Genomic DNA, 24,447 nt, shown 5'->3' with positions numbered 1-24,447 from the left:
CTATATAATTTAGGATTATCTGGAAAATAATTTCCATCTACAGGTGTTTGGAAAAAATCCATTATATGTTTCCTACAGTTTCATGAATTTTACTAAGAGGAACAATAAATGATGATGAGTAACAGATAAAATCATACACTGATATATACAGACTTATGACAAATGTCTATTTGCTGGAGTAGATTTAAAGGCTCAGACTTACTTGGCAGCAGCATCTTTTCTCAGCTGTTCATGTTTCATTAAAAGATTCTTCCTCTCTTGAAAAGCCTTTCTAACTTTGTATCCTTTGTAGACAGCCTGAATTTTGAAAGCAGCAATGTCCTGTATGGCAGCTATAGACAAAGCCCCATGTTCTAACATGAACTGAATCACTTCATGGTGTTCACCAAGCAAAGCATAATCAAGTGGAGTATATCTAAAAAGAACAAAACAAAACAAACTCACAACAATTATCATTGAACTAGAATTCTCACCACAATGTGCATTTACTTCATCCTCATTTCATAATAAGGCAACTTCTAGTATGAAGACAGATTAAACACTGTTTTCAGTAGGCTGTTTTACTAATTTTTTAATATTATTTTCATGTCTTACTCATTCTACATGCTATGACTATGCTTAAGGCTTTTTTAGTCTCCTAATATAAGGGGGGGAGGGCAGACTGTATGAAGTGTTGGATCAAAATCCTCCAAAGCCCTATCCATAGAATTAACCGCTTTAGGGAAGCAATCTTAAAAAGGTGCTACTGAGGCTCTCATATAGAAAAATAATCTAAATAAAAAGCAAGTTAAAGCTTTTTTTTTGTGTTATTTCCATGTGAATTTAAGTTCTAGAAATTTACTGTCAAAACTGGCTTAGTTTCTATAACAATGACTGAGGACAGTATGACTGACCAAGCAGCAGGATTACACCTGTATCAAGGGATAATATTTTTTTTAAAGCACTAGGAAGACTTAAGTCTGTTTTCAAATGGACACAGGTGCTAAAAATATTAAATGGCTTTGGTTTTTAATGGTGTCACAGATGCCTAAGCCCTTTTAAAAATAATTCCCAAATTTCTCATTGTCAACACAGGAGCCAAGTGTACATACCTCCCTCACCAACACTGAAACATTAGACAAAGACATTTAGTGACTGAAAATTATCAGTCACAAACCATAATCAAGACCATAAAATACAAGACTATCAAATAGCAAGTGTCAATGGATGTGATTGTGAAAATTAGGGCTCTTCTTGATGGTAACCTCCTAGGACGCAATGCTGGTAAGCAAAGAAAAACAGACAGAAACCACAATTGGACTTGCCACGCAGCAATGATTTGATGGAAGGTTTAACAGTATCTGAACTGAACTGTCTGCAGGAATAAAGACAAAGACATAACATGAAAATTTGTATGTCAAGGGGTGTTGCTGATAGCATTTAAAGAGATACAGATTTTTGATAACCCGGGAACGGGAACTTCAGAAAGGACCTCATTTCAGAAAAACACATTTTCAAAGTACACATAGTTTTGAATATTTTAATTAACAGGTACAAAAGATAATAAACTTCATGCTACTAGCATGTATGTACCACGAGAATGTATTATATTACGATCTCAGTCATGAAGACCCATATTTTTAAAGGTGGATTCTCTAACTCCATTATAGCTACCTTTGAAAGTAAAAATCACTCAAATCAAATCTGAATAGGGGCTTGTACAACTGGACAGTACCCATTCAAGGCTGCTCACACACACTCCTCACAACCAGCCATTACTCTGTTGTGTCAGTTCAAAGCCTGTTATAAATTTTCTTTTCCACTGGTTATCTCTAAAGCAGATAGCTTTTAAATCAAGCTGGCTTCACAGAAAAATACACAAAGAAGACATCAGCCAGCATCTGTGATACGTAATTTAGCATGAAGTTGGTCAAGCAGCAGGTAGCCTGGCACCACGAGATGCACCCAGGACATCAAGTTGGATTACAAAATGCATTTGCAATAAACAACAAACTTACCACCCTCCAGACTACACTTGACCACATCTCTGCAAGCAACTGGGCAGCTTAAAATCCTAGATGCAACCTCAGTTCTGTCTTTTCACAAATTTATTTAGTTTTAACCACTATGCTTGAATTTTGAACTGGTATCTCATATTGCTCACTAAGGAAGTGAAGAGGGGAACCTTCTTTCTGTAGGTATATTGGAAAAAAATTACTATTTAGTGAAATTGTTACTGATTAAACAACAATTCCATCCAATTACGACGGATGAACCATATCCATGAGGTTATTTTTACTCTCTCCTAAAATACTCAAGTTGATTTTTCCACTTTCCAAACTTCCTATCTCTTAACAATAAACCAAAATTTTGTAGGTGTTTATTAAGAGGAAATTGAGCAATTTTTGTATACTATATATATTTTTTAGGAGGATTATATTTAAAGATTGATTAATCTAGAAATACCAGGGAACTATTATGTTCTGCACATGGATTAGTTCTTAAGGGCCAACATTTGGGATACTGCTAGTTATATTTTGAGTAATCTAGGTTTATATGTAAGAACATATATTAATGCCAGAAGCAGAAAAAAAAACCCCAAAACTAATTGAATGACTACAGCAAAACCACAGTTAAGGTCTTTTCCTGACATTTGAGCATCATTAGTACATTTCTACAAAGTAAGGAAAATAGCAGTCTCCTTTCTGGCAAAATAGTGGCTTTTAATCTTACTTATTAAGAGTAACTTAATTACAACTGTTTATTTAATTTTCTATCAAAAATTACTAAAGAGAGCATTGGCACCACTTAATTAGGAAGTACTTATACTTTCATTTGTGTTTTTCTATAAAAAATAAGAATAGAAAAGGAAGAGAGATCTGAGTGGTTTAGAGTAGAGAACAAAAGAGGAATGATGGAGGAGGAAAGCAATTAAAAACTGGGATAAGTCTCAAATTTAACACTAAAATATGGGGTTTCAAAGTCCTTAAGTTATTTTAAATGTTGAAATATTCAAATTTATATGGCATACTGATCATAATTTTATTTATAATTATGAGGAGGTCATCTACTCTAAAAAAGGCATTATAGATTCTGCTAATAGTAATTATCTTCACGGTCAGGTGACTAATTCGAACTCCACAACCCAAATCACTTTAAAAAAAACTATTATTTATATGTCAGTGAAAGACAAAGAGATGCAAATGTACTGACTCTCTATGATTATAGGAGGATTTTTTTAAAAATAGGCCTTTAGAATACAATTAACCACCAGGTAATTTGTAATCACTATTTTAAAACATAACATTACATTTCTCCCAGTCTTCTTTCTTCTCACTGTATTTCTACCAAATAGAAAAGAAAAATTCCAGTCTACTCCAACAGCAGCAGAAATGCCTTTTCATCCTTTGTCCACTGTCTACTTCATATAAATGAAAAAGATCTTTAATATTTCAAACATGACTAGAATGAGTAAATACTTGCAGAAATATCTGTAAGTTCAAGGTTCAAAAGTGTAAACAGTTGAAGTTGCAATGTCTTACTTAAAGAAGAGATTTTTCACAGAAAAGCTGCTTACACTGAAGCCCAAGATTACAGCATTCCTTTTAGATACAAGATCACAATTCTCTGCCACTATCTGAACACTTAACATTTAAATCAGTAGGCAGCACTTTTGCTAAATTTCAAAACAGTGTATTCAGACAAGCAATACCTCTCCTCACTGTTCTCCATATGATTAGGGAAAGCATCAAAACCAAGCAGCAACTTTATAGCATCAAGGTAGCCATTGTTACAGAGCCAGTGCAAAGCAGTTCTTCCCTGGAAACAATGGAACAGAACAAAATTAAATACTATCCCCAAACTCTATCATGCCACAATAAAAGTCGTAAATCATACTGTAATTCAATGCTTTTCTGGACATGATGGACAAACTAATTCTTCTAAATGAACTTCCTTGTTAAAATAAAAGAATACAGCACTTAAAAATGAGGTAACTTTTTTTTTTTTTTTAAACAAGATTACAACACTAGTGCTTTTTCACCTAAAGCAGCTTAAAAACAGCATTAGGAGACTAGCTCTAGAGTTGCTTTCTTTGCAGCTGTGCTGCCCAGGTCTGAAGCAGCTCTCATCAACATTTGCAATTCCGACTGTTTTCTAGGCTGCTCCAAAACACTGTGACAAGACTGAAAGAATTACTACAGAATTCAAAATCAGATGAAGTTTGAGGAAATCTTATCAGCCCAGGCAAACAAAGAAAGACTCCAAGCTGTGCTTTCAAAACGTGCTTGATTTCAGCAGTCTAGTATCTCTCACATGAAGCAGAAGTCCAACTCTCAAGCTGCACTCTATACAGCCAGCTTGTATATGACCACTCTTGGGACTGTGATCACAGAACTACAACATGAATACCTCAAGCTCTGTTAATATGAACAAAACAGATATTTCACTTCATATCCAGGCCACGCCTCCTGTCTGCAGCTTGCTTTTCTGAATGCCAAATGTAGGAAATACCTAAAAGGCTGGATACCACAGAAAAGCATGAAGATATTCTGAGTTCAGTGCTAGTAAGCCGCACTCTGAACCTCAAGGGCTGAAGAGAGTATGCTGCAGAGTCTCTGTGTGAAATAGGTGGAGCTGATGTGTTCAGCTGTACTCAGGCTGATGCCATACAGAGCTGGTAGCAGGTTGGAAAATCTCCCCAGCATGCTCTGTAGAACTCATAATAATAAATCTGGAATTATTCCATTACCTGGAATTATCCATGCCCCACAATGAATAGCTACAGAAAAGTTTAACAAATTAGGTGAAATTCTTTTGACTGATGAAGTTCTACTGACTTCTGAGAAATTATGTCATATAACAAAGAAATCTGTTGTATGTTGCACAATTATTCTGGCTCCTGATTTCACTTACTGCTTGGATAATGTCACAAAAGAACATATAAACTAATCAGTGGGGTTTTTTTTCACCTGGAAGAGTGATACATATGTGGATATTTATGTGGATAATTGAAGCAGTTCTTGTGCAATCTCACTTGCTCTATCTCTGCTGAAGAAACACATTACAGACTATTAAATCACATTCCCATGTCAGCTGTTAATAAGGAATGATGGAAGTTAAGAAAACAGATGATTAATATGACTCCTCTTAACATCAACTTTGATAAGGAAAAGTCAAATGTGATATGGAAAAATATGAATCTTCAATTCATGCTGCATATTAAAATACTACTTTTCATTGAAGATTTTAGAAGTGAAGACATAGGGAAAATTATGTCAGGATGCATTTCCTTTCGTGATAAACAGAGCAAAGATGCTTCTATGTCCAAGGAAGAGAATGACCTTGAAAAAAAGGAAAATGTTTTGATTTATAGTTATTCTAAAGTTAATTAAATAGCCCAGTGAAGAACAACATACCTCTTTATCCTGAATATTTGGATCTGCGTTGTTTTCCAGTAACACTACCATGCAGTTAATGTAACCTCCATAAGCAGCACACTGCAGAGGTGTTCTACCTGCATAATCCTGTACATTAGGGTTGATTTTATTTTCAATCAAGATTTGGCACACGTCAGCATTTCCTCCCAGCGCTGCCCAGTGAAGGGGTGAATGGCCATCTTGGTCAACCAAATCTACTCTTGCTCCTCCTGTAACAACAAATACATTTTTGAACATAAAAAGAAAATACTTTTGAATGCAAAGATAAGAAAAAAATAAATTTATGTTCCACTAGAAGTTACTTGGTAAACTGAAAATTCAGAGAAATATTTCTGAAAGTAACTTCAACTCTGTTACTCAAATCCGAAAACCTAAATGAAAATTAATTGGGAATTATATAGTTTCAGTGAGGGTCAGGCATCTAACTTTTTTACAAGCTTCTGAGTATCCTCTCAGATGCTTTAGAATCTCCAGATTTGTCAAATGCCCTTGAAAAACCTAGCCTTTATTTGTTTGAGGCCTATTAATTTTCAGTGAAAGTTTAATTTCTTAACAACAAAATCAGTACTGAAAATTAGATTTCACATAAAACCGCTTTTTAAATGTCTAAAGCAGACAAGATAAAATATTCACAGTGTAAGAATGACTTTTGAAAAAAGCTTGATTTTTTTAAATTCAAGCATACTAAGACTCTTTTATGCAGATAATTAATTTCTCTATGTGTTCTTGTAAGATGTAAAAACTCTGTACAAAAAAAACCTCTTTAAATATAAAAACTGGAACCAACCAGCAACAAGGACTGTCTATATCATGAAATATTTAATTAAACAAAACTCAGATTCCGATAACCAAGCTTCTTGCATCTACAAAAGCTAAATGGCATAGGGAGTGGGAGGAAGAGCTTAACAGGAGGTTAAAATATGCCCAGCAGATCACAGAGAGAAGCACACTTTTCAGAAAGAAAGGTTGGTTGACAGAAAACTTGCAACTTGTTAGTGTGGTTACTTCAACTGTCCATAAATGGGATAATATCTCAAGTAGGAGGGAGACTGCTTCCAGCTACTTGGAACATTTCTGTGAAGCTAAAATGACAGATTTTTGTATCTAAGATACCACTGTTCTTTCACAATACTTCTTACACTTCAGAGTTTTTACAATTATCTGTAACTGTGTATATTGTTAAATCTTATTTCTGTCTACAAATAAAATACTGATTATAAAAACCAACCAGAAGGAAAAATATTAATGATTTAGGATTTTTGATAGCTACCTTCTTTAAAAAAATAAAGATTTAAAGATTCTTTAAAGATTCAAAAAGTCTTCAAAGAAGCATAAAAATGCTCTCTCACAAAAGAGAAGAAAGCTTTATCTGGTCTTATTTACTGGAGAAAAAAAAAAAAAGAAAGAAAAACAATGACTTGCTGGGGGAAGGGGTGGTTTGAGACTAGAATGTACTTGAAAAAGCTCAAGCAGAAAAGACCTGTGAACAGAACTATCCCAATTTTCAAAGTTTTACATTTAACACTTCTAGCCATTTTGCCCAAGACTCTGATAATCTTTTACATTTACTAGCGCTGTTCCACAAAGGGTACTTACAGACAAAACTTGCTTTAGGGAAGTAATTTTCTACCCCACCTCTTGCTCAGCTATGCTGTTTATTTCCCAGTCCCGAAGAAAGCAGCACCAGAACTCTGAACAGGTTTGTAAATTCGTAACAGCTGACCTTTAATGAGTGTTTGTATCACTTCTTTGTGTCCCATCTCACAGGCTCGGAAAAGAGGGGTATGTTTCATGACATCCAAAGCATCTACCTGTGCATTATGTTCCAACAGCAATTTCACTGTGCTGACATGGCCAGAAAGGGCAGCAGCATGTAACGCTAAAAGAATAAAGTAGTAGGAAAAGAAAATCAACTTAATTCCAACCATTTTGGTGGAAAAGGTGCTTTTCAACCACAAGAAACTGAAGAATCATTAACAGGTGATCACTAACCACATTTTCTTGCCATACAAGCAATAAAGAGAAAAACTGTTTGCCCCTAAACATGTTTTTAACTTGTACAAATAGGAATTTTAACCTTAACACCACCGAGATTGGCTTATACTGCAGATCTGTGGACTGTTAGCAGCTTCTGATGAAGAGAACATAACATGATCTACTTCTGCCTTTGTTTTGTGGCATCTCCATCGCCCTAATGGAGACGAAACTGCCCACTGCCAGTGAAAGAAAGCTTTCATTATATCTTCATTGTTTTCCTGAAAATACCTTTTCTATTTCTTTCAAATAAGCAGAGCTATCTCAATTAAAAATAACTCCAGATAAATACTCAGCTGTTCCTGCCTCCCCCTCTTTTTTTCAGAATTATTCGAAGAAAATTTTACACAGAATTATGTAGCAAGGCCATCACAGCTCACACAGTATCTGCAGCTCCCCATTTTCTTCAAGAAAAAGAAAAAGATGATGGGAAGACCAGATACTGCACTTTGTCTCACCTCTACAATTTATGAAGTTCTATTGTATGAAAACTATGTAAGTTGATTCTGCAGACTCCTACTCTTCCATAGTTTTCTTTGCCCTCTCATATTTGAATGTATGAAGACTTCACCAAGTCCAAACCAACAAATAACACAGAGATACTTTAGATTCTCTAGATCTCAGAGGTAAAGATGTGGTGTCCTATAACTGAAGTTGCTCTCGCCTAACACAGCATCTTGTGGGCATCGTCAGCTGGAGTTGAGAAAAATGTTGAAATGCCAGCCTGACCAGTTCACTGTTCTTTTTGAAGGAAAGGAAAACTACACACAGCAACGAGATTAAACCAATGAAGGACACATATATTGCTGATTTCACTTACAATTTGATTTCAGAATGCTTTGGATTATTTCCTAGAGTCAGCAATCAAATCAGATAATCCATGTTCTCATACTGTCTTACATGTAGAATATTTCACAGATGACAAAATCAAAATAATTTAGAATGAAAATACAAAACAGTGCAAGTCATAAATGTGCATTCAGTAAAGTGAATTCATATTCCCCCCTGAAATTTCACAATATTCATCCTTGGTGAGAATTCAGCCTGCTCAAGCAAGCGAAATGCGGGGTTGTAAACACTCCCTACATGTCTCTACTTGTTTAATGTTAAAACAGGCAGGGTCAGGATCCAGCAGAGGCATTATACAGAAAGGCACACCATGAAGGCCAATGTTAGAAGGAATTGCTTCTTGAACCATAGCCAGAATATCAAAACAGTCAGGCTTTTTGTATTTGCCTGCTACTCTTTACCAGTGGTACCAGGTTCACACAGCTTATGAAACAGTAACCCAGTGTAACCTGCTACACAGGCACTACTAAAATGCACAGGTTGTTCATACTGTCCGTGAATCAAATCCAGCTGAAGTGTGTTGCCTTAAAACACACATTCTCAAAATTAGGGATATTAACTGGAATTGTGATACAGACAAATGAGGCACTTCCTACAAGAACTGCAGTCACAGCCAGAGACAGTATGAGAAGTGCTGCCTCAGTAATTGAAATCATGCCTTTAAGATGACACTGATGTTTAACTGTTGCAGCTAAAAAGCACAGGGGCACTCATCGCACTCATGAAAAATTTCTGTTAGCAGCACAATCTGCAGCCGCTGTGTGAGTGGGTGGCTATCAGTAGAAATTTGACAAGAATGAGATCCCTGCCGCTTCGTACATTTGGACGGGCCTGGTTTTCATGGTCTGACCTCACAGTAAACTCTAGGTTCTGGTTTTTGTACTGCATTTCTTATGAAACCAACGGCAGTAAACCACTCCATCAGATGACACATGGGGTGTGTATAACAATACAATAGAAAAAGAGCTGCTGTGTCAGCTTGGCCGGTTCTTCCCCCCTATCACTCATTCTGACGCAGGCATCTTGTTTCGCACTTTGTGCTCAATATTTTCTTGTAAGCCAAATTTTCTGTGATGGAGTCACGGTGACTGAAGAGATTCTTCGGCCAGCTGGTCACAATAGGCCCTTTGTTCAGCCAACAGACAGAGCCCTCTCCATTGTACGCAGTGACGGCAGAGCTATAAAGCTGCCCCTGTAATGCTCCTGCAGCGCTGATCTCTGAGAAGAGGGAAATTCCTTTCCCTTGGTGTCATTCTCCTACACAATACGGAGAGTCTCGATGTTCTAGCAAAGCTTGAATGGAGAGCTTGCTCTTTATAAGTAAATGCAAAAGGCTGCGTTAATGCAACATTATAACTGAGCTTAACTGAGTCGGCACACAAAAGTCAGAAAAACACAACCTTGAACTCTCCTCAGCAACTGTATCCCAGGCACGGTGGCATGTACACTATTTTCTATTAGTGCATAGTTTCCTGTCAGAATACAACGCTACTTTTCCCTCACCAAAACCTGGGAATGATTAAGAACCTCCAGAAAAAAACCCCAGGTCTGAAATCAGAGAGTGATTTACTGGTGGACTCCTTTTAAGTTTACAGCTCACTATAATAAAGCCCAGGTTACTGCACATGCTTGCACAATGGTCAAGTTCAGATTGCTCGACAGCAAGCAACAAACAGCATAGTTCCCCACTTTAAGACTATTAGTGTGTTCTACACAACAGCAGCTTCAAGTAAATGGAAAATCCATTCATTTCCTTGGATTAAAAGCCCTACAACAAAATCAAGACTAAAAGTTGATTACACATCACTGCTATGAAAGGTTTAAGACTGAAGGATAATAAACCCAACCACCTGAATTATTCAAGCATGAAATCCACACCTGAGTAATTTCAGAAACACAGTATGTGGTTACTGTCTGCAAAGAAGAAAACCCTTTGTAAGGAGGTTTGCACAGTGACTAAAACTTTACCGCACCTTAAGGTCTGAAACAAATACTGTGAGATATTTAAAAGGGAATTGTCAGGAAGGAGCAAATACAGGTGAGAATGATAAAAGATGAAATGAGAATAATTTTGTAGAATATGTAGTTTGTAAAGTCATCAAACATGAAGACCGAGATTTTATTTGCTGCGCTGTTTCTTAAACTCAAAAATTACAAACTATCATAACTTGGAAAAACTGATTTTTTTGCGCATTAATTTGTAAGGAAAGCAAGAATTTAGATATTTAAATAGAATTTTATGGTAACTGTATTTGGCTTTTTGTGTAAAGACCCACCATACCACCAAATGAAATAAAAAGTTTCAATTTTTTTATATGAAATATTCATACATGCTATCTTTCAAATCATGAACCGCGCAACCCTGACATTGCATTTATTTACCATTTCTATGTTATTCGAAGTATGATCTGAAAAAAGAAAAGCTGTTAAACGCCTATCTTTGTTTCTTGGTTGGGATAGATCTACACTGCAAGTTCCCTAAATCTAAGCATACAGCGCAGGCTAGTTTATGTGTGTGTGTGCAGCCAAAAGATAAAGCTTGACTATACTTAAAAACAAATATATTAAAATTTATATAAACAAACATTGCAATATACATTCTTGTTTGTTTAAAATAACATAGTTTTGTTTTCAGAAAAAATGCCCTCTACTGTATTATTCACAAGTGTGTGCTCTGACTATCAGCTGGCTATCATTTTACTACTTATTACACATAGCTATACATTTTTGCACTTAACTTCTAAATTTGTGACCTGGCTGTGACTGGCACAGGGTAGTTCATGACCTCCTCCCACACCGCTTAGCCCTGCAGGCCGCTGCTACCTAACCCCTCCAATATATTCCCAGTACATCCACATCCTCCTCTTATTTTCATTCAGACCTCATCAGCACACTATACAGCTCTGCTACTTTTACCTGTGCTTCCAACACTGTTGAATACATATCCACTTCAACACTTGTCTCTCTGACAGGTTATTCTATTTTTGTTGAAAGTACTACAGAGATACAGTATTTCTACCACAAATTCTTATAATTTTTCATTAAAGAAGATAAATTCACAGTTGCTATAGGAAATTTTGAATTTCATGACTTGCATGCTTGAATTCTGAAACACTGTGTTGCATACCTACCCTTTGCTTTGGGCAGATAATAGGATGATAAACTTGGGGGATATCAAGTTTAACCTCTTGTTTGGACAACAGAAGTGCAATAGCTCTAATCTTTATTACACTATCTTTACAAGTAACTATGGTACTTCAGATTTTCATGATGATAATTTAGCCACTCCACTGGTTAGTTTGCTCTCTATTGTTTCAAAGTATTTATTTACTGACAAATATATATTTTTAATAGGCATTATCATGGATGGCTTTCTATGCAATTACATTTCATTTGATTCTTCAAAATACAGAACAGCTCTTCCTTTCCCAGGATTACAGATCTAACTAAAGAGTAGCAAAGGAGTACACTACTTCTTCTATGTTTCAAATGAACTGGTCCAATCTGCGCAGAAAAATTTCTTTCTTTCCCACAATAAGGCAAAGAAGTGACTCACACACATAATTAAACTAATGCAGAAATATTATCAGGATTAAGGTACATGTCCAGGAAAAGATTAATATAGCTTCTAACAATGTTTTTTATTTGGTGGAAATCTCACTAACTGGAAACATCTAGTGCCTCTTTACCGTAAAGCATCTTACCTGTGCCAGCATACTTGTCTGTCATGTTGATATCAATATCCAATTTTAAAGTCAGCATAGTCCTAATGACATCATCACTGCCTTTGCCAGCTGCCCACATGAAGGATGTTCTTCCCTCAAGATCTGAGTCATCTTTTACAGAAGGGTGTTTCAAAAATACTTCAACTGTTTCCTGAAAAGACATACTATTGAAATTAATATTAAAAGGAATCTGTAACAACAAGAAACTATTGTGTTCCATTTAGCTGTTTATGAAGCAAATCAAAGCTTCCTTTTTAGGTTTATATAGAGTAAGCTTAACAGGAGCTCTGTATTTTCTGCTATGCCTTTTTCATCATCAATGTTCACAGTGCATCCTTAACTACGATTTTAACACTTATTTATTTCATACTTTTTTCTTTTTAGTGTCAAACATCATGTGTTCATCATGAGGAAGTAAAAGACACTGCAGTCACTGTGAAGAAAGCAATGGGAAAAATATTATCAGCTTATCAAAGCACTACTGTAATACTATGATGCTAAAATAATGTTCCTTCAGAATATTCTTTTATATATTCAGAATATTTTTTTGCTCCAATTCTAAATATGACTGCACATGCAAATATTTTAGTTTGTCAAATTCTAATAATTTGGCTATTAAAAAAAAAAGTACTTTTGGGGCAACACAGACATATTTCCTAATATTTAAGAGTATCAACAGCTTACTAATTACTGAAGTATTATAAATCAAAAAAGATTAAGAAAACCTTTATACCTGAGTCCAGGCTTTCCACTGTAACTGTCACACTAAAATCTCTATTTAAACAAAACCAAAAAGAATTATTTCTTCAAATGCTGTGTTTGTGTTAAGCTCTCAGTAAATGAGTCCATTTGTTTAACTTGCTGCTAAATTCTTAATAAACCACAACAGGAAAGGAAGGGAGAGGAAATCATGACTGCTAGAAGAAGAATTAGGGGAAGATTTCCTTTTTCTATCTAATGCCTTACAAAGGCTGTGTATTTAACAGCTGGTGAACATGTCTTAAGAGCCACTGATAGGCTAGCCAGTAAAAACTGAAAAAGCGGGTTTCATTATCTTATTTTATTTTTATATTTTAGTATTAACTCTTTTTTATCGTTTCCCCATGTGACCCCAAAATAGCTCTATCACTGCTCTGGGTAGGATGAGAATTCCTTGGGTATAAGGAATCAAAAGCTTATAATCACAAAGGTGTTTAAATGCCTACAATCCTATTGATTAGTTTGGACTCTTTTTAACTACTACTTATTCATCCTCTAAAGAAATAGGAAATTTCTCATTTTTCTTATGTTAATGTGACCTAAGATCCTAACAGCTTCGTGAATTTGGGTCCATATCTGAACTATCATTTTATAATAAAAAGGTCCAGCCAGAAATAATGAGGAATGGAAGCATTAAGACTTCCTCACAAACCAGCATGTGCTTATAGCTTTGTGTACTCACACTGACCACCACTACATCTCAGACACAAACAGCTACTCATTAGGCCAGCAACTCAGCACCCTACCAGTACTCTGCACTGCTTGAAATCCTGCAAAGTGAAAAGCAGTATGAAGGCTGGACCTTTTCAATACTACGGCACGCATCCTACAAACATAAATAAGTAATTTTATTTTTCCATTAAGTTTTAGCAAAGCAACGTTTCTTTCAACCACTCTTTTCTTTCTAGTTTTTAATGGGAAAAAGCGGAATAAAATCCATTAGTGCTATATGAGTTATTTTCCAAAATGAAGTTATCACAACTCGAAAACAAAATGAAATTAAATTAGAACAGGATGGTTAAGAAACCAGAAAACAGAAGTATCAATCAGTGTAATTCTGTATATATTTTGTCATGGAAAAATCACATCTATTTTATCTCTATTAAAAAAAAGTGGAGAAAACAAAATAAAAAACAACAAAGCTGAAAAACAACAGTAAAGGAGAGAAGTAAATTGGATCATTTCATTCTGTGCTATCAAGAAATTCTAAAAAATACTAAATATTATTTTTGAACATTCAAAAATAAGACAGGGGTCTCTACATTTCATTTACTAGATCATTCTATACAAGTATGTGAAATGGAAGTACATTGTCTTGGACATCTCTGGAAAATTTCAGGAAAAATTGATATATATTTAATCCTGCATTCTGCATACTAAAATCAACAATAATAGAGCATCTGCCTTCACACATAAAGTTCAAAAATTTAAAAAGGATGTTTATTTGGACCTTCTGTGGGATACATTAGCCATCTAAATTTCAGGCAATCTATTTGGGTGGTTATAGTAGGTAACTTCTTCTAGAACTTTTCCTTTCCCCAAGTATTAACTTGGGGATAAGCTCATCTTAGAGACAAAAGCGTCATATTAGAGTAACATGCAGAAAAACAGAGCAAAGAACAAGATACTGAGTTAAGTAAAACTGAATGCAATGCAAATATTCATAATAAACACAAAAGAACAAACTTTTTTCTTCATGTTAAGGTCTAAGATACATCGCATTTTAACTGAGAAACACCATGCCTATCCAGACTTGGGCGGACTGAACAGAACGTGGCGCTCTGTTATACAGATGCTACTGCCAAAACAAACAGGGATGTGTCTCCACTCAGTTGTTTCACTATGTATATGGAATGCAGTGGTGGGAATTACTCAAGGATTTGTATGTAATAGAGAAAAAAAGCAAACAGTGGTGCTCAGAAACAACTGGAATCATAAAAAAGAGAGAAGCTCCAGACATAATTTAGGCATGCATGAACAGGGGCTCTTGGATACAACATCAGCTAAAAGAGGCTTTCAGATCTAAATGAGACCGTCCTGTTTGATTCTTCATGTAAGATGGGAAACAGTACATTCATTGTGAGTACATAAGATTACAGAAGAATTTCCCCATGAAAACCTAAACAATATCATAGTTTGACTGGCTGGTGGGATCAAAAGGCAGCAAAATAATGAAGATGTTTCATACAACTGAATCAAGCCTAGAGAAAGAAAGCCAGTATGAAAAATCATTTTTTAGGAATATATCAATATAGAAAAGAAAAAAAAAAAAAGATAAAAGCATGTGGAGATAATCACCGGATTGTAAATAAAAACATTCTATCTTTCCCATGAGTCTGACTCAAACTAGAAAGGCTTTTACAACATAAATATTTTAGGCGTGTGAATCAGACCCAAATTGTACATACCACATAAAGGACAATAATCAGCATCAATAAACAATTCTCTAAAAAGGTGTAAATCATACACAGAGATACGCTCCAATGAAACCCTGAATTTAAAAGATATCTGTATGGTCATACTAAGACCACCTCTAAAAAACTCCACCAAAACCCCAAAACTCACTCTCAGAAGGAAACAGAAGGTGACAGCTGTGACATTAATATACATTGGTCGGTTCCCTTTTTCAATAGTACTTCCAGATTTAACCCCAATGGTTCTTAAGAGCATTAAAATTTTACTTGTTTTATGAAAATTAACATGTTGGCAAGAAAGACCCAAATTAGTATTCCTGTTAAGAAAATGCTGTGATATGCGCTACATAACTACATTAATTAGACACTAAATAACCCCTTTTGTAAAGAGAGGTTATGAATAATACAACTGAAGAAAACAGAGATAGGAGCTCTCAGTTTACTGTGCATGGTATAATTCAACTATGAGAGAGCGGCATGAAAAAAGACTTCTTAAGTTCCAGTGCTTGAGAACTACTTCTATAATAACATCTATGACCAACAATCATTAAACTGCTGAGTTTTATACTGAGCTCTACCACATCCGATCTTGCTCTGGAAAAAAGTTACCTATTCTACCAAAATATAAGAATTAGGCTGTTTGAGAAACCAATTTTCTTTGTTGTCTGAATTTAAAAAATATTTTTAAAATACTAAAAACTTTTACAAGCTTTAAAATATATGGTATTCATGAAGAATTGTGACAAAAGGTGGAACAGGTTGCCCGGAGAGGTGGTAGATGCCCCACCCCAGGAAACACTCAAGGTCAGGTTGGACAGGGCTCTGAGCAACCTGATCTAGTTGAGGATGTCCCTGCTCATTGCAGGGGGGTTGCACTAGATGACCTTTAAAGGTCCCTTCCAACCCAAACCATTCTATGATTCTAAGGTATTCACTCTTTAGCCTTGCTTTATGAGACAAGAGCTCATTCATAATAGCAAATATTCCTAAGTTAATCACCTTCTTGAAGGCAAAGACTGGTTTGACTGGTACTGAAGCAGCTGTGCAAATACTCATATGGGTGATCTTACTCTAGATACCTTCTAACTGCTTACATTTTGCTATAATGAGACATAAAAGGTAAAAGCACTGTAAAATAGTAGGTGCCATTCTGCTTTCTAGTGGAGTACCTAAATGACTATTGTGTGTTCTGATGCAAACATACAGATCAAAGGGCCTTTCTTTGTACAGCAATTTAGTTTTTTAAAATTTATTTTTAATAGTTTGAAATGAACTACATTTATATCACATAACGTAGGAAAATTCTGAATTAAGCTTGTGCAGACAACACTGTGTTTATATGATTTTAAAAACAACTCAAACACTTTGTTACATTAGAAATATTTCAGCAAAATATATTTACTTCACATTTAGGGTATGTGCTACTTACAGCAAAGTTGCTCTGTGCTGCATAATGTAGGGGTGTTGCACCTTGACTATCAGATGGGATAGTTCCAAACTTATTTCTTTCTAATAAGAGATGGACAATCTGTGCATGACCTGAGAAAAATATTATAAAACCAGATATGTATTCAATCCTAAAGTTAAACACTTCCCTATCAAAAAAAAACAAACCACAGAAGAAAATGAACAGACTTCAATAAATAATAGTATGCTTGTGTTGTAGCCATTATTAGTTGAAACATAAGAGAAAAACATAAGAATTGATATTTGAACTATTAAGCCTGGTGTGCACCTTATTCCCAATAATGTTTCCAGTTCACACGCTGTATCCTTATTTTTGATGGGCATCTGTAAATCAGAATGACCTATGAATGGGAACATGTGGAAATATTTCCTATTTCTTTTAAAAGACATCACTAGAGCATTTCCCTAAACAAGGAAACCAGCAGTAGCTGGTCAGACAACTGTGATATGAGTTGAACGTTTCCAGAAAAAGCTTCTGATAACTCAGTTGAGACGCTGCACTTGAGTGAGAGGTCAGTCAGAAGCAGTAAAATGAACACAGACTGAAGATGATGAGCATTCATCTATCTACATTAAAAGGTAGGCTAAACCAACATTGACAATTTCATCCTACATCACACTGTTTTACAGAACTTAAGTATAAATTCTTAGGTTTCATTCAATCAAAATTTCAACTGAAGAGGTATAGCAGAATCTGGAGGCTAGTCTACTACCAGCTGCCGTATCTGTAATAAGCAACAAACTGACACACGCAACTCCTTCCATCAAACAAGATTAGAGTGTTTTTAGATTAAAATCACAACATTTGGGGGAGATGGGTAAGCTTTCTGTCTGCTTCACAGAGAGGAAAACAAAGACATAATATAGGATACTGCTACTAAAGTCAACTGATCCTTTCATATGCTTTCTTTTGTAGGCATATGCAGCTCACAGAATACTTTTGGTGTTTTAACAGATACTATAAGGCATAAATCACATAAAAATACTCTGATTTTACAGGAGAAATCTCCCAGTATCTTGCATGTGGGGAAAACAATCAATTTTGCAGCTTGTTACTTTTGCACGGTTGACTTGAATTTCTTTAGAATAAATGAAAAAAAGTAGGTAAACCTTTCTACTAGCAGTAGACTTTTTTTTTTAATGAAAACACTGACAATTACAGAATGAAGTTGTGTAACAGTTATGGTCTGTAGCTTTCAAAAACCTAAGAGATGGGTGGCTAGGCAAGCCTTCTTTTGTCAAATGGCACTTTCAAACTTTATATGCATAGAAGTACCAGAAACAAGAGAAAATGGTCAACTTGGGTCAGAAAGGATGAACAGCTATGCAGGGATTATATTCTTCTAGGGGCTTTAGGGTGTACAGGAAAGCTCCTCTTTCCTTTCAGCCATTAAAACAAGCCTGAACCGAGAACATAACATTCTGTCCCTTCCTATCAGAAAACCACTAAAAAGAAAAGATGTAATGTTGCTCTGCTCTTCCCATCTCAAGACTGTAAGAAGTGAATTGAGGTGCACCAGAAGTTGGTTCTGAGTGGAATCCTAAGAGAAAAAACATAGGAGTACCATAGGAGTACTGAACCTGGAAAAAAAGTTGCCTGAACTTTCAGGAGACACAACTAGAAAAGGGTAACTGAACTCTTATCGGGACAGGAGATCTAGCTAAAATATCTATGAGAACGAAGGCTTGAGGGAGTTGAAAAAAAATTCAGTATTGTGTGCAACAGTAAAATTCGGGCAAAGATGGATCTCACTTGGACACTAATGTAAACATTAGAACTCAATTCTTGAGGTCAAGAACTGTCCTTTCTGTAATTCTTCTATTTAGAAGAGATGTAACTTGGCTGAGGCTTTTATCTACACCAAAGAAAAGGTAACAGGAGCAACAATGCCCTAAGATGCAGTCATGTACAACCCATCACTTTTAACAGATTATTTGTGGCTGTATCCATGCAATACTTAAAACCTCCTACTGTTAATCCATTTAGTAACATTTTAGATTTTTCAAAATCTATATACAGCATCCAGTATCTAACTTAAAACCAGAACACTAAAAATTAACCATGATTTACCAGTCAGAAGTTCCCCATGGGCATATGCCACCTAGAAACCTCATCAAATTCACAAAGGATTCTGGAGGTCTTGGCATGTCTTCCCCCTTTATCCCACACTGATTAGACAATGCATTTTTCCAACAGACAAAAACTACTCTCTTCAATACAATCAATTCCAAAACATGATAAATTTTGCTTCTTGGACAGAACCAAGTGATAATAACTACTTCTTTGGTAGATTGATCCTATGACACTTAAAAAGTTTCACAGTTTCTCTGTAAAAATTCAATATTCCTACTTGAACGTAAACCTGAGAACACTCTTTTTTTTTTAAATAAACATATTCAAACTACATGTATATTGTCACTGGAGTTGCAGTAATTCGCTCCAGTGAGCAATCTGATTCTTTTATTGGCATGCTTTGTCTGCAGTGTCCCAGAGGGTCATGGGGACGAAGCCTGTTAAAAGGGGAGAGAGAGTGTTTGAAGATTCTTTCTTTTGATCTGGCACATGGTGTTTATTTTTTCCTCCTGCACATAGGAGAAGAGAAAACAGGAGGTCACTTTTCTCAATCATATTATTTTTGTGCCTGTCATTTTATGAGTTGCATTTCCTTGTATTTAGGTTATAGATATTTAATAAGGTTTTCACCTGGTTTGCAAAGATCCGGTTTTGTAACCTGTAAAACCAAACCATCAAGAATTCACATATGCAAGATTATAATTTACAGAGCATCTGAATCTCAGGGTAGCAATCTGAACAGAAAAAAACTTTATCTGAATAAAACTTCTTGTCAGATCTGATTAGATTGTCATAATGTGTCTGATTAAGAGATTGTACTAGGAGTAGGAGAAGTGTCAGCTCTGCCATCTTCTTCTTGTTCACTTGTGCTGTCATTATCAGATTATCTATGGTTTCTTTGCAGGAATCTTTTTAAGTCACTTGTCTATTTTAGTAAAAACTAGATAATATAATCCTTAAATTTATACTTAACCAGGCACACGTAAACTGTAATACATCGCAATAAGCTGAAAGTGAACAAAGGACCGATGATGCCACTGTTAACCCCTCTGTGTTGACACAAGCACCTTGCAAACCCTATGTGACCGTCTCACATATGGACCAAGTGAGGGTGCTAGCATCAATCCGTATGTTAAATATTAGTAAAGTTTTCTTATTTTTTCAGATAAAAAATAAACAGAAGTTCTGATATTTTCTTGATACACCGCAATGGATTGTCTTTCATACACGCTGGGGTGTGCACACCCCACTCCGGACACCGCTGCTCTAGAGTACCAGGGTTTTTTTAACCTATGAACAAAGAACATATGCAAGAACATCTCAATATGCTCTAATTGTTCTTAAATCATGAGCACATATCACCTGCTTAAGTAATGCATTTTACAATGCTTTGGAGAATCTAAAGCTAAAAAAACCCAGTCTATACACAAACTTCTAATCCTGGTCTAGCAAAAACTATTATTGTTCCAAAAGATTAGTTAGCATAATGCCAGGCTGGAATTAAATAAAAAACAGAAACAAAGATTAAACACTACAGTCAATTAATTATTAAATTACTTCAGTATTGTCCAGTTTACCAAGTAAGGCTGCCCAGTGAAGGGGAGTTCGAAACAAGTTGTCATAAGATGTCACGTTGCAGCCTTCGTAGGAGGTCAGGACATCAACAACTGCTACATTCCCATCAGCAACAGCAAAATGAAGGGGAGTCCGTCCTTCATAGTCTTGCCAGTTAAGCAGAGATTCTGTAGGTGCAGCTTCCTTTAAAAAAAATAAAAATTAAGTTGAAGAGGAAAAACTACATACTCTTTACAGAATTTATTTTTTTTGAGTCTTATAATAAGGAGATAAACTGTCCTTGTTCAGTGTAATATAGCTCTACAACCAAATACTTTTGTTACAGTATAGGCTATTTTCAAGTATTTCTTATGGAATTTTTTTATACTTACTCGCTTATTGTACAAGACCTGATTTTTGATACGTATCGTGTAGTTTTACCAGTCTGTTGTGCAAGTAGCTCCTTACACAGATCTTTAAAAGACTAACTCAGGCTCTTGTGAAAATAACTAGATCTTCTTACTTGATCTTCTAAGTTTGAACACAACATATATATCTTCACATTTTTCTCCTAGGACACTTTCCTTTTTGCACAAGTTTATCTTATGTCTTTCATTATAATATTTTTCTAGCATTTTTAAACCACAGGACTATCAGAGTATTTCTAAAGGAGATGTCAAGGTCTCTAGCTGACAGGGTAGAAGCGAGTTAGAGAGTACTTCTGATGAATACACCTACTTGTCATGAGCTTAATTTTGAATAAAAAAAAAATCTTTTAAAGTATCCTGATTAGTCATTTGATCACATAACATAGGCATTAATAGATACAACTTGACTTTTCATCACATTTTCTTAAAAACATGCTAAAATACTTTCACATAAGGCCCCTAGCTATATAGCTTCGTATTATGATCATTTCCTCTCTCATCAACTTTTTTCTAGACAGATTTCTCTTTGTAACTTTCTTTCTCAGGCAAAAGAATAGAACAGGTACAAATGAACACCATCTTAGCGTTGCAGAGATCTCAAAATGGCAAATACCATAAAGGCCCATGACATATAAACTTTAAACTTTCCTGAAAAAAGAAGTATCTCTAAAGAAAATGGTAAGCAATAAAACAGTAGAAAGTCAGGGACACCAGCCATCTAGAGCAGAAGCAGAATGTCAAAATCATAGCTTAAATAAACTATAGAGAGTAAGTCTGCTGTTCTGTCTCCAACAATTCAGAACAATTTACTGAAGTCATGGGAACCTTGTGCAAAAGAAAAAGGAATGTAGTCCTGAGGTTTTTAACTTCCAACACTAGAGTGGATTTTAACCCATGATAACTGAGAAAAACAATCCTCCTGAAAATACAGAGCCACACTATATCTTGTAATATATTTACAAAAGAGGAGGGAGAGACTGTGATCAGTGCAGCTTATTAAGTTAAAACAAGTTCCAGACCCCTTTCTCACTAAACTAATTGCAATTTTTCCTATTGACTTCACTAGGTACACAAATAGGCCATGAAATCACTTATATTTGCATTATTTGAAATGCAGTAACTATTACATAGAAAACGAACATCTAAACATTGAGAATGATAAATCAAGAAGCAGAAAGTCAGGAAATTCCAGAGTTATGGTTTCTATTCAAATATTAATTGACCAAGGTTGTACATTCTATATGTTCTATTTAATAGATAAAAACCCAAATACATTTAGAGTTATATTTAACCATACTTCTTAAATGCAATCTGGCTAAATTAATACTGCAATAGTAGCCCAAACTCTGCAATGTCCCAATTCTTTGTTTCTTACTGTCTTACTTTCTAACAGTGTCAACTCAAACCTCCTAATAGTTGATTAATGTAAGTTTGCTAAAGTTAAACATTTACATACTTTGCATACTGTATGTAAATGCTAATGAAGTTGCTTGTCTCATATAAAAAAACTGCATCAGTTTTAGATATCAGTACTGTTAGCCATGTTTTGCTAAAGAAAAAACCAAAAAAACATACTTGAAATATACTGTACTTCATTACTATATCTAGCCGCTAGTTCAATAACAGATAATCTATTAAAAACATAAAAAAATGATAAATATAAAGCTCTTATCTGAAAATACAAAGTTAACATTGTTACACGTACAAACCACAATAATCAAAGCACGAATAACACTTCTTTTAATAAACATTCAAAAGCATTTATCTGAGCCATTACAGTGAAAAGTGAAGTTTTATGTTCTTCCTTAGCTTTAATAATTCTCAAGAGAAAGCTAACTAGTCAAAGAGCTCAGCAGGGGGAGTATAGAGTCCACTGCAAAAATTCAGAAGTGATCTTTATGAGAATCACTTTTAAGAATGACTAAAAATCAATGATGATATGCACAGAAGTTATTACTGAAATTCTAACTTCATCAGAGGAAAACCTGTTTGAACAAAATGGACAAACAAAACAAATGCTTCTTCACTTTACCTATAATTTATTAATCTAATCTGGAAAACTCATTTTCAAGCCTTCCTGAAGCACAACAACATCTTAAATAAATGACTCCTAAAATTCCTGGCTAAAAGTCACTGATGTTCCCCAGAACATATCCCCATAATCACAAGTGTTAGTTTTGCAGAATGGTAGAGAATCTTTTAATGACAAAGGCACTATTTATATTCTAGTCTCAAAGAACTCATGTGTTTTGAAATTTTTGGCCACTTAAACTAAATTTTTCTAGGCCTCTTTCTGCCTACATTCAAGAGTATAATTTCTTTGGATTTTAAGTGGTTTTGGTGTAAAACTAGCTGTAATTAAACTGTCATAGTATATTAATACTTTAAGCACAATACACAGAAGAAACAGAAGCTAAGCATTTTTCTGCAGCAATTAGAACAATGGAATTGTAGGCAATAATGGCAAGTGTTGTATAAATAAATGTCATGTCTCTTACCATGAGGAATAAATAAAGAGAAGAGATACAAAATAGACAGACAGTACTAAGCAGTTGCTTCCATCATATTAATGGAACCTTATTCTGTTCTTTTCTCCTTAAATCTTCCCAACGTTTGTCATGTAACCAAGCACTGCTGAATCTGGAAAGGTGGAAAAGGAAGTTGACCATGAGAGGATCTCCAGATTAGAGTTTCTCTCTACTTCACATGTTTACTTTTGAAATATGTCATGAGTTCCATTTTTGCTGGATTTCAATATTAGATATAACCAATTTGTGCATAAATGTCAGCCCTGCAAACCCAACCTACTTCTTCAGCATTCAGTTGAGCTCTCTTCATTATTGTTTATTTTGACAATCCCAGTGAGCTAAGTACTGTACAAACATCAAACAGAAAGATGATCCTTAATTTTATGAATTTATAAACAGAAGACAACAAATGGACACATCCAGATGGTAGAGCACAGAAAAACAAGACAGTATTTTTCAATATCATAGACTGTGGTCTCAATAAAACCAGCAGCTTAACTTTTGTCAAGTTTTTGTAAAGCAGCACCCGAGAATTCCAAGTAGGACACTAGAAACAAATGGGGGAAAAAAATATATTAAAAACTAGAAAAAAAAATTTCTAGGGAATTCTTCCAGAGTGTTAAATATAACATGAGAGAAAAAACAGCAATGTTGTTTTTCATAACTTAGTCAGCAGGCAATAAAGGTGGCCAACACAGATTGACCAGTAGTAGATATCAATATCTGACTGCTATCTGAGCAATGGCACAGAGCTTACAGCTTACAACCCTCTATCATGAAGGCAAAGACAAATGGTTTCTGTTGGATGTGATTTGAAAAATGGAGAGGCAACAGTGACACAGAGTCGTATGCCTTTTGCACTGCTATCACTACAAGACAATATTCTCATGAACTTAGAAATGCAATTATGTAAGTTAAGACACAAGATGACAGAAATTTTAACTGTATGGGTACGTACGTTAGAAATATCATGCAGAAAACTTTATAGTTTTTCACACTCTAACCTGGATATGAAGACCTAGAGAGGAATGAGAATCAAAGGTGATGCTTGGGCAATAGATCTGGAACTGGGTAATATGGCAAACAGTAGCTAAGGAAGGGAAGATTGTGAGCTCTGCTAGGTAGATATCTATCAAGACAAGTAAGAACAACACTTCAGTTTGGAAAGAAGACAAGATCTTACCAAAGGATTAAACTC

General features: G+C 35.2%; 1 protein-coding gene across 3 annotated transcripts in view; it reads right to left on the bottom strand.

Moving 5' to 3' along the window:
• Nucleotides 1-24,447, bottom strand: part of INVS (inversin) — a 99,687-nt gene that overhangs the window by 25,164 nt on the left and 50,076 nt on the right. Inside the window, exons 1-8 of one of the 3 annotated variants that reach the window (XM_074823762.1) lie at nt 23,220-23,348; nt 20,317-20,497; nt 16,628-16,737; nt 12,005-12,176; nt 7,141-7,296; nt 5,397-5,626; nt 3,692-3,798; nt 203-415 (exon numbers count right to left, since the gene is read on the bottom strand). In XM_074823762.1, the coding sequence (XP_074679863.1) occupies nt 203-415; nt 3,692-3,798; nt 5,397-5,626; nt 7,141-7,296; nt 12,005-12,176; nt 16,628-16,737; nt 20,317-20,497; nt 23,220-23,222 (1,172 nt within the window). In that variant the 5' untranslated portion in view covers nt 23,223-23,348. Of the gene's footprint in view, nt 1-202; nt 416-3,691; nt 3,799-5,396; nt 5,627-7,140; nt 7,297-12,004; nt 12,177-16,627; nt 16,738-20,316; nt 20,498-23,219; nt 23,349-24,447 lie in introns of those variants that run through there. The other 2 variants (XM_074823741.1, XM_074823751.1) reach the window with 2 other exon arrangements.

Source organism: Strix aluco, chromosome 1 (assembly GCF_031877795.1).
Source record: "Strix aluco isolate bStrAlu1 chromosome 1, bStrAlu1.hap1, whole genome shotgun sequence".
Taxonomy (NCBI): Eukaryota; Metazoa; Chordata; class Aves; order Strigiformes; family Strigidae; genus Strix; species Strix aluco.
Note: the sequence above shows the minus strand (reverse complement) of the source record. Positions and strands in the feature narration are given on the sequence as shown.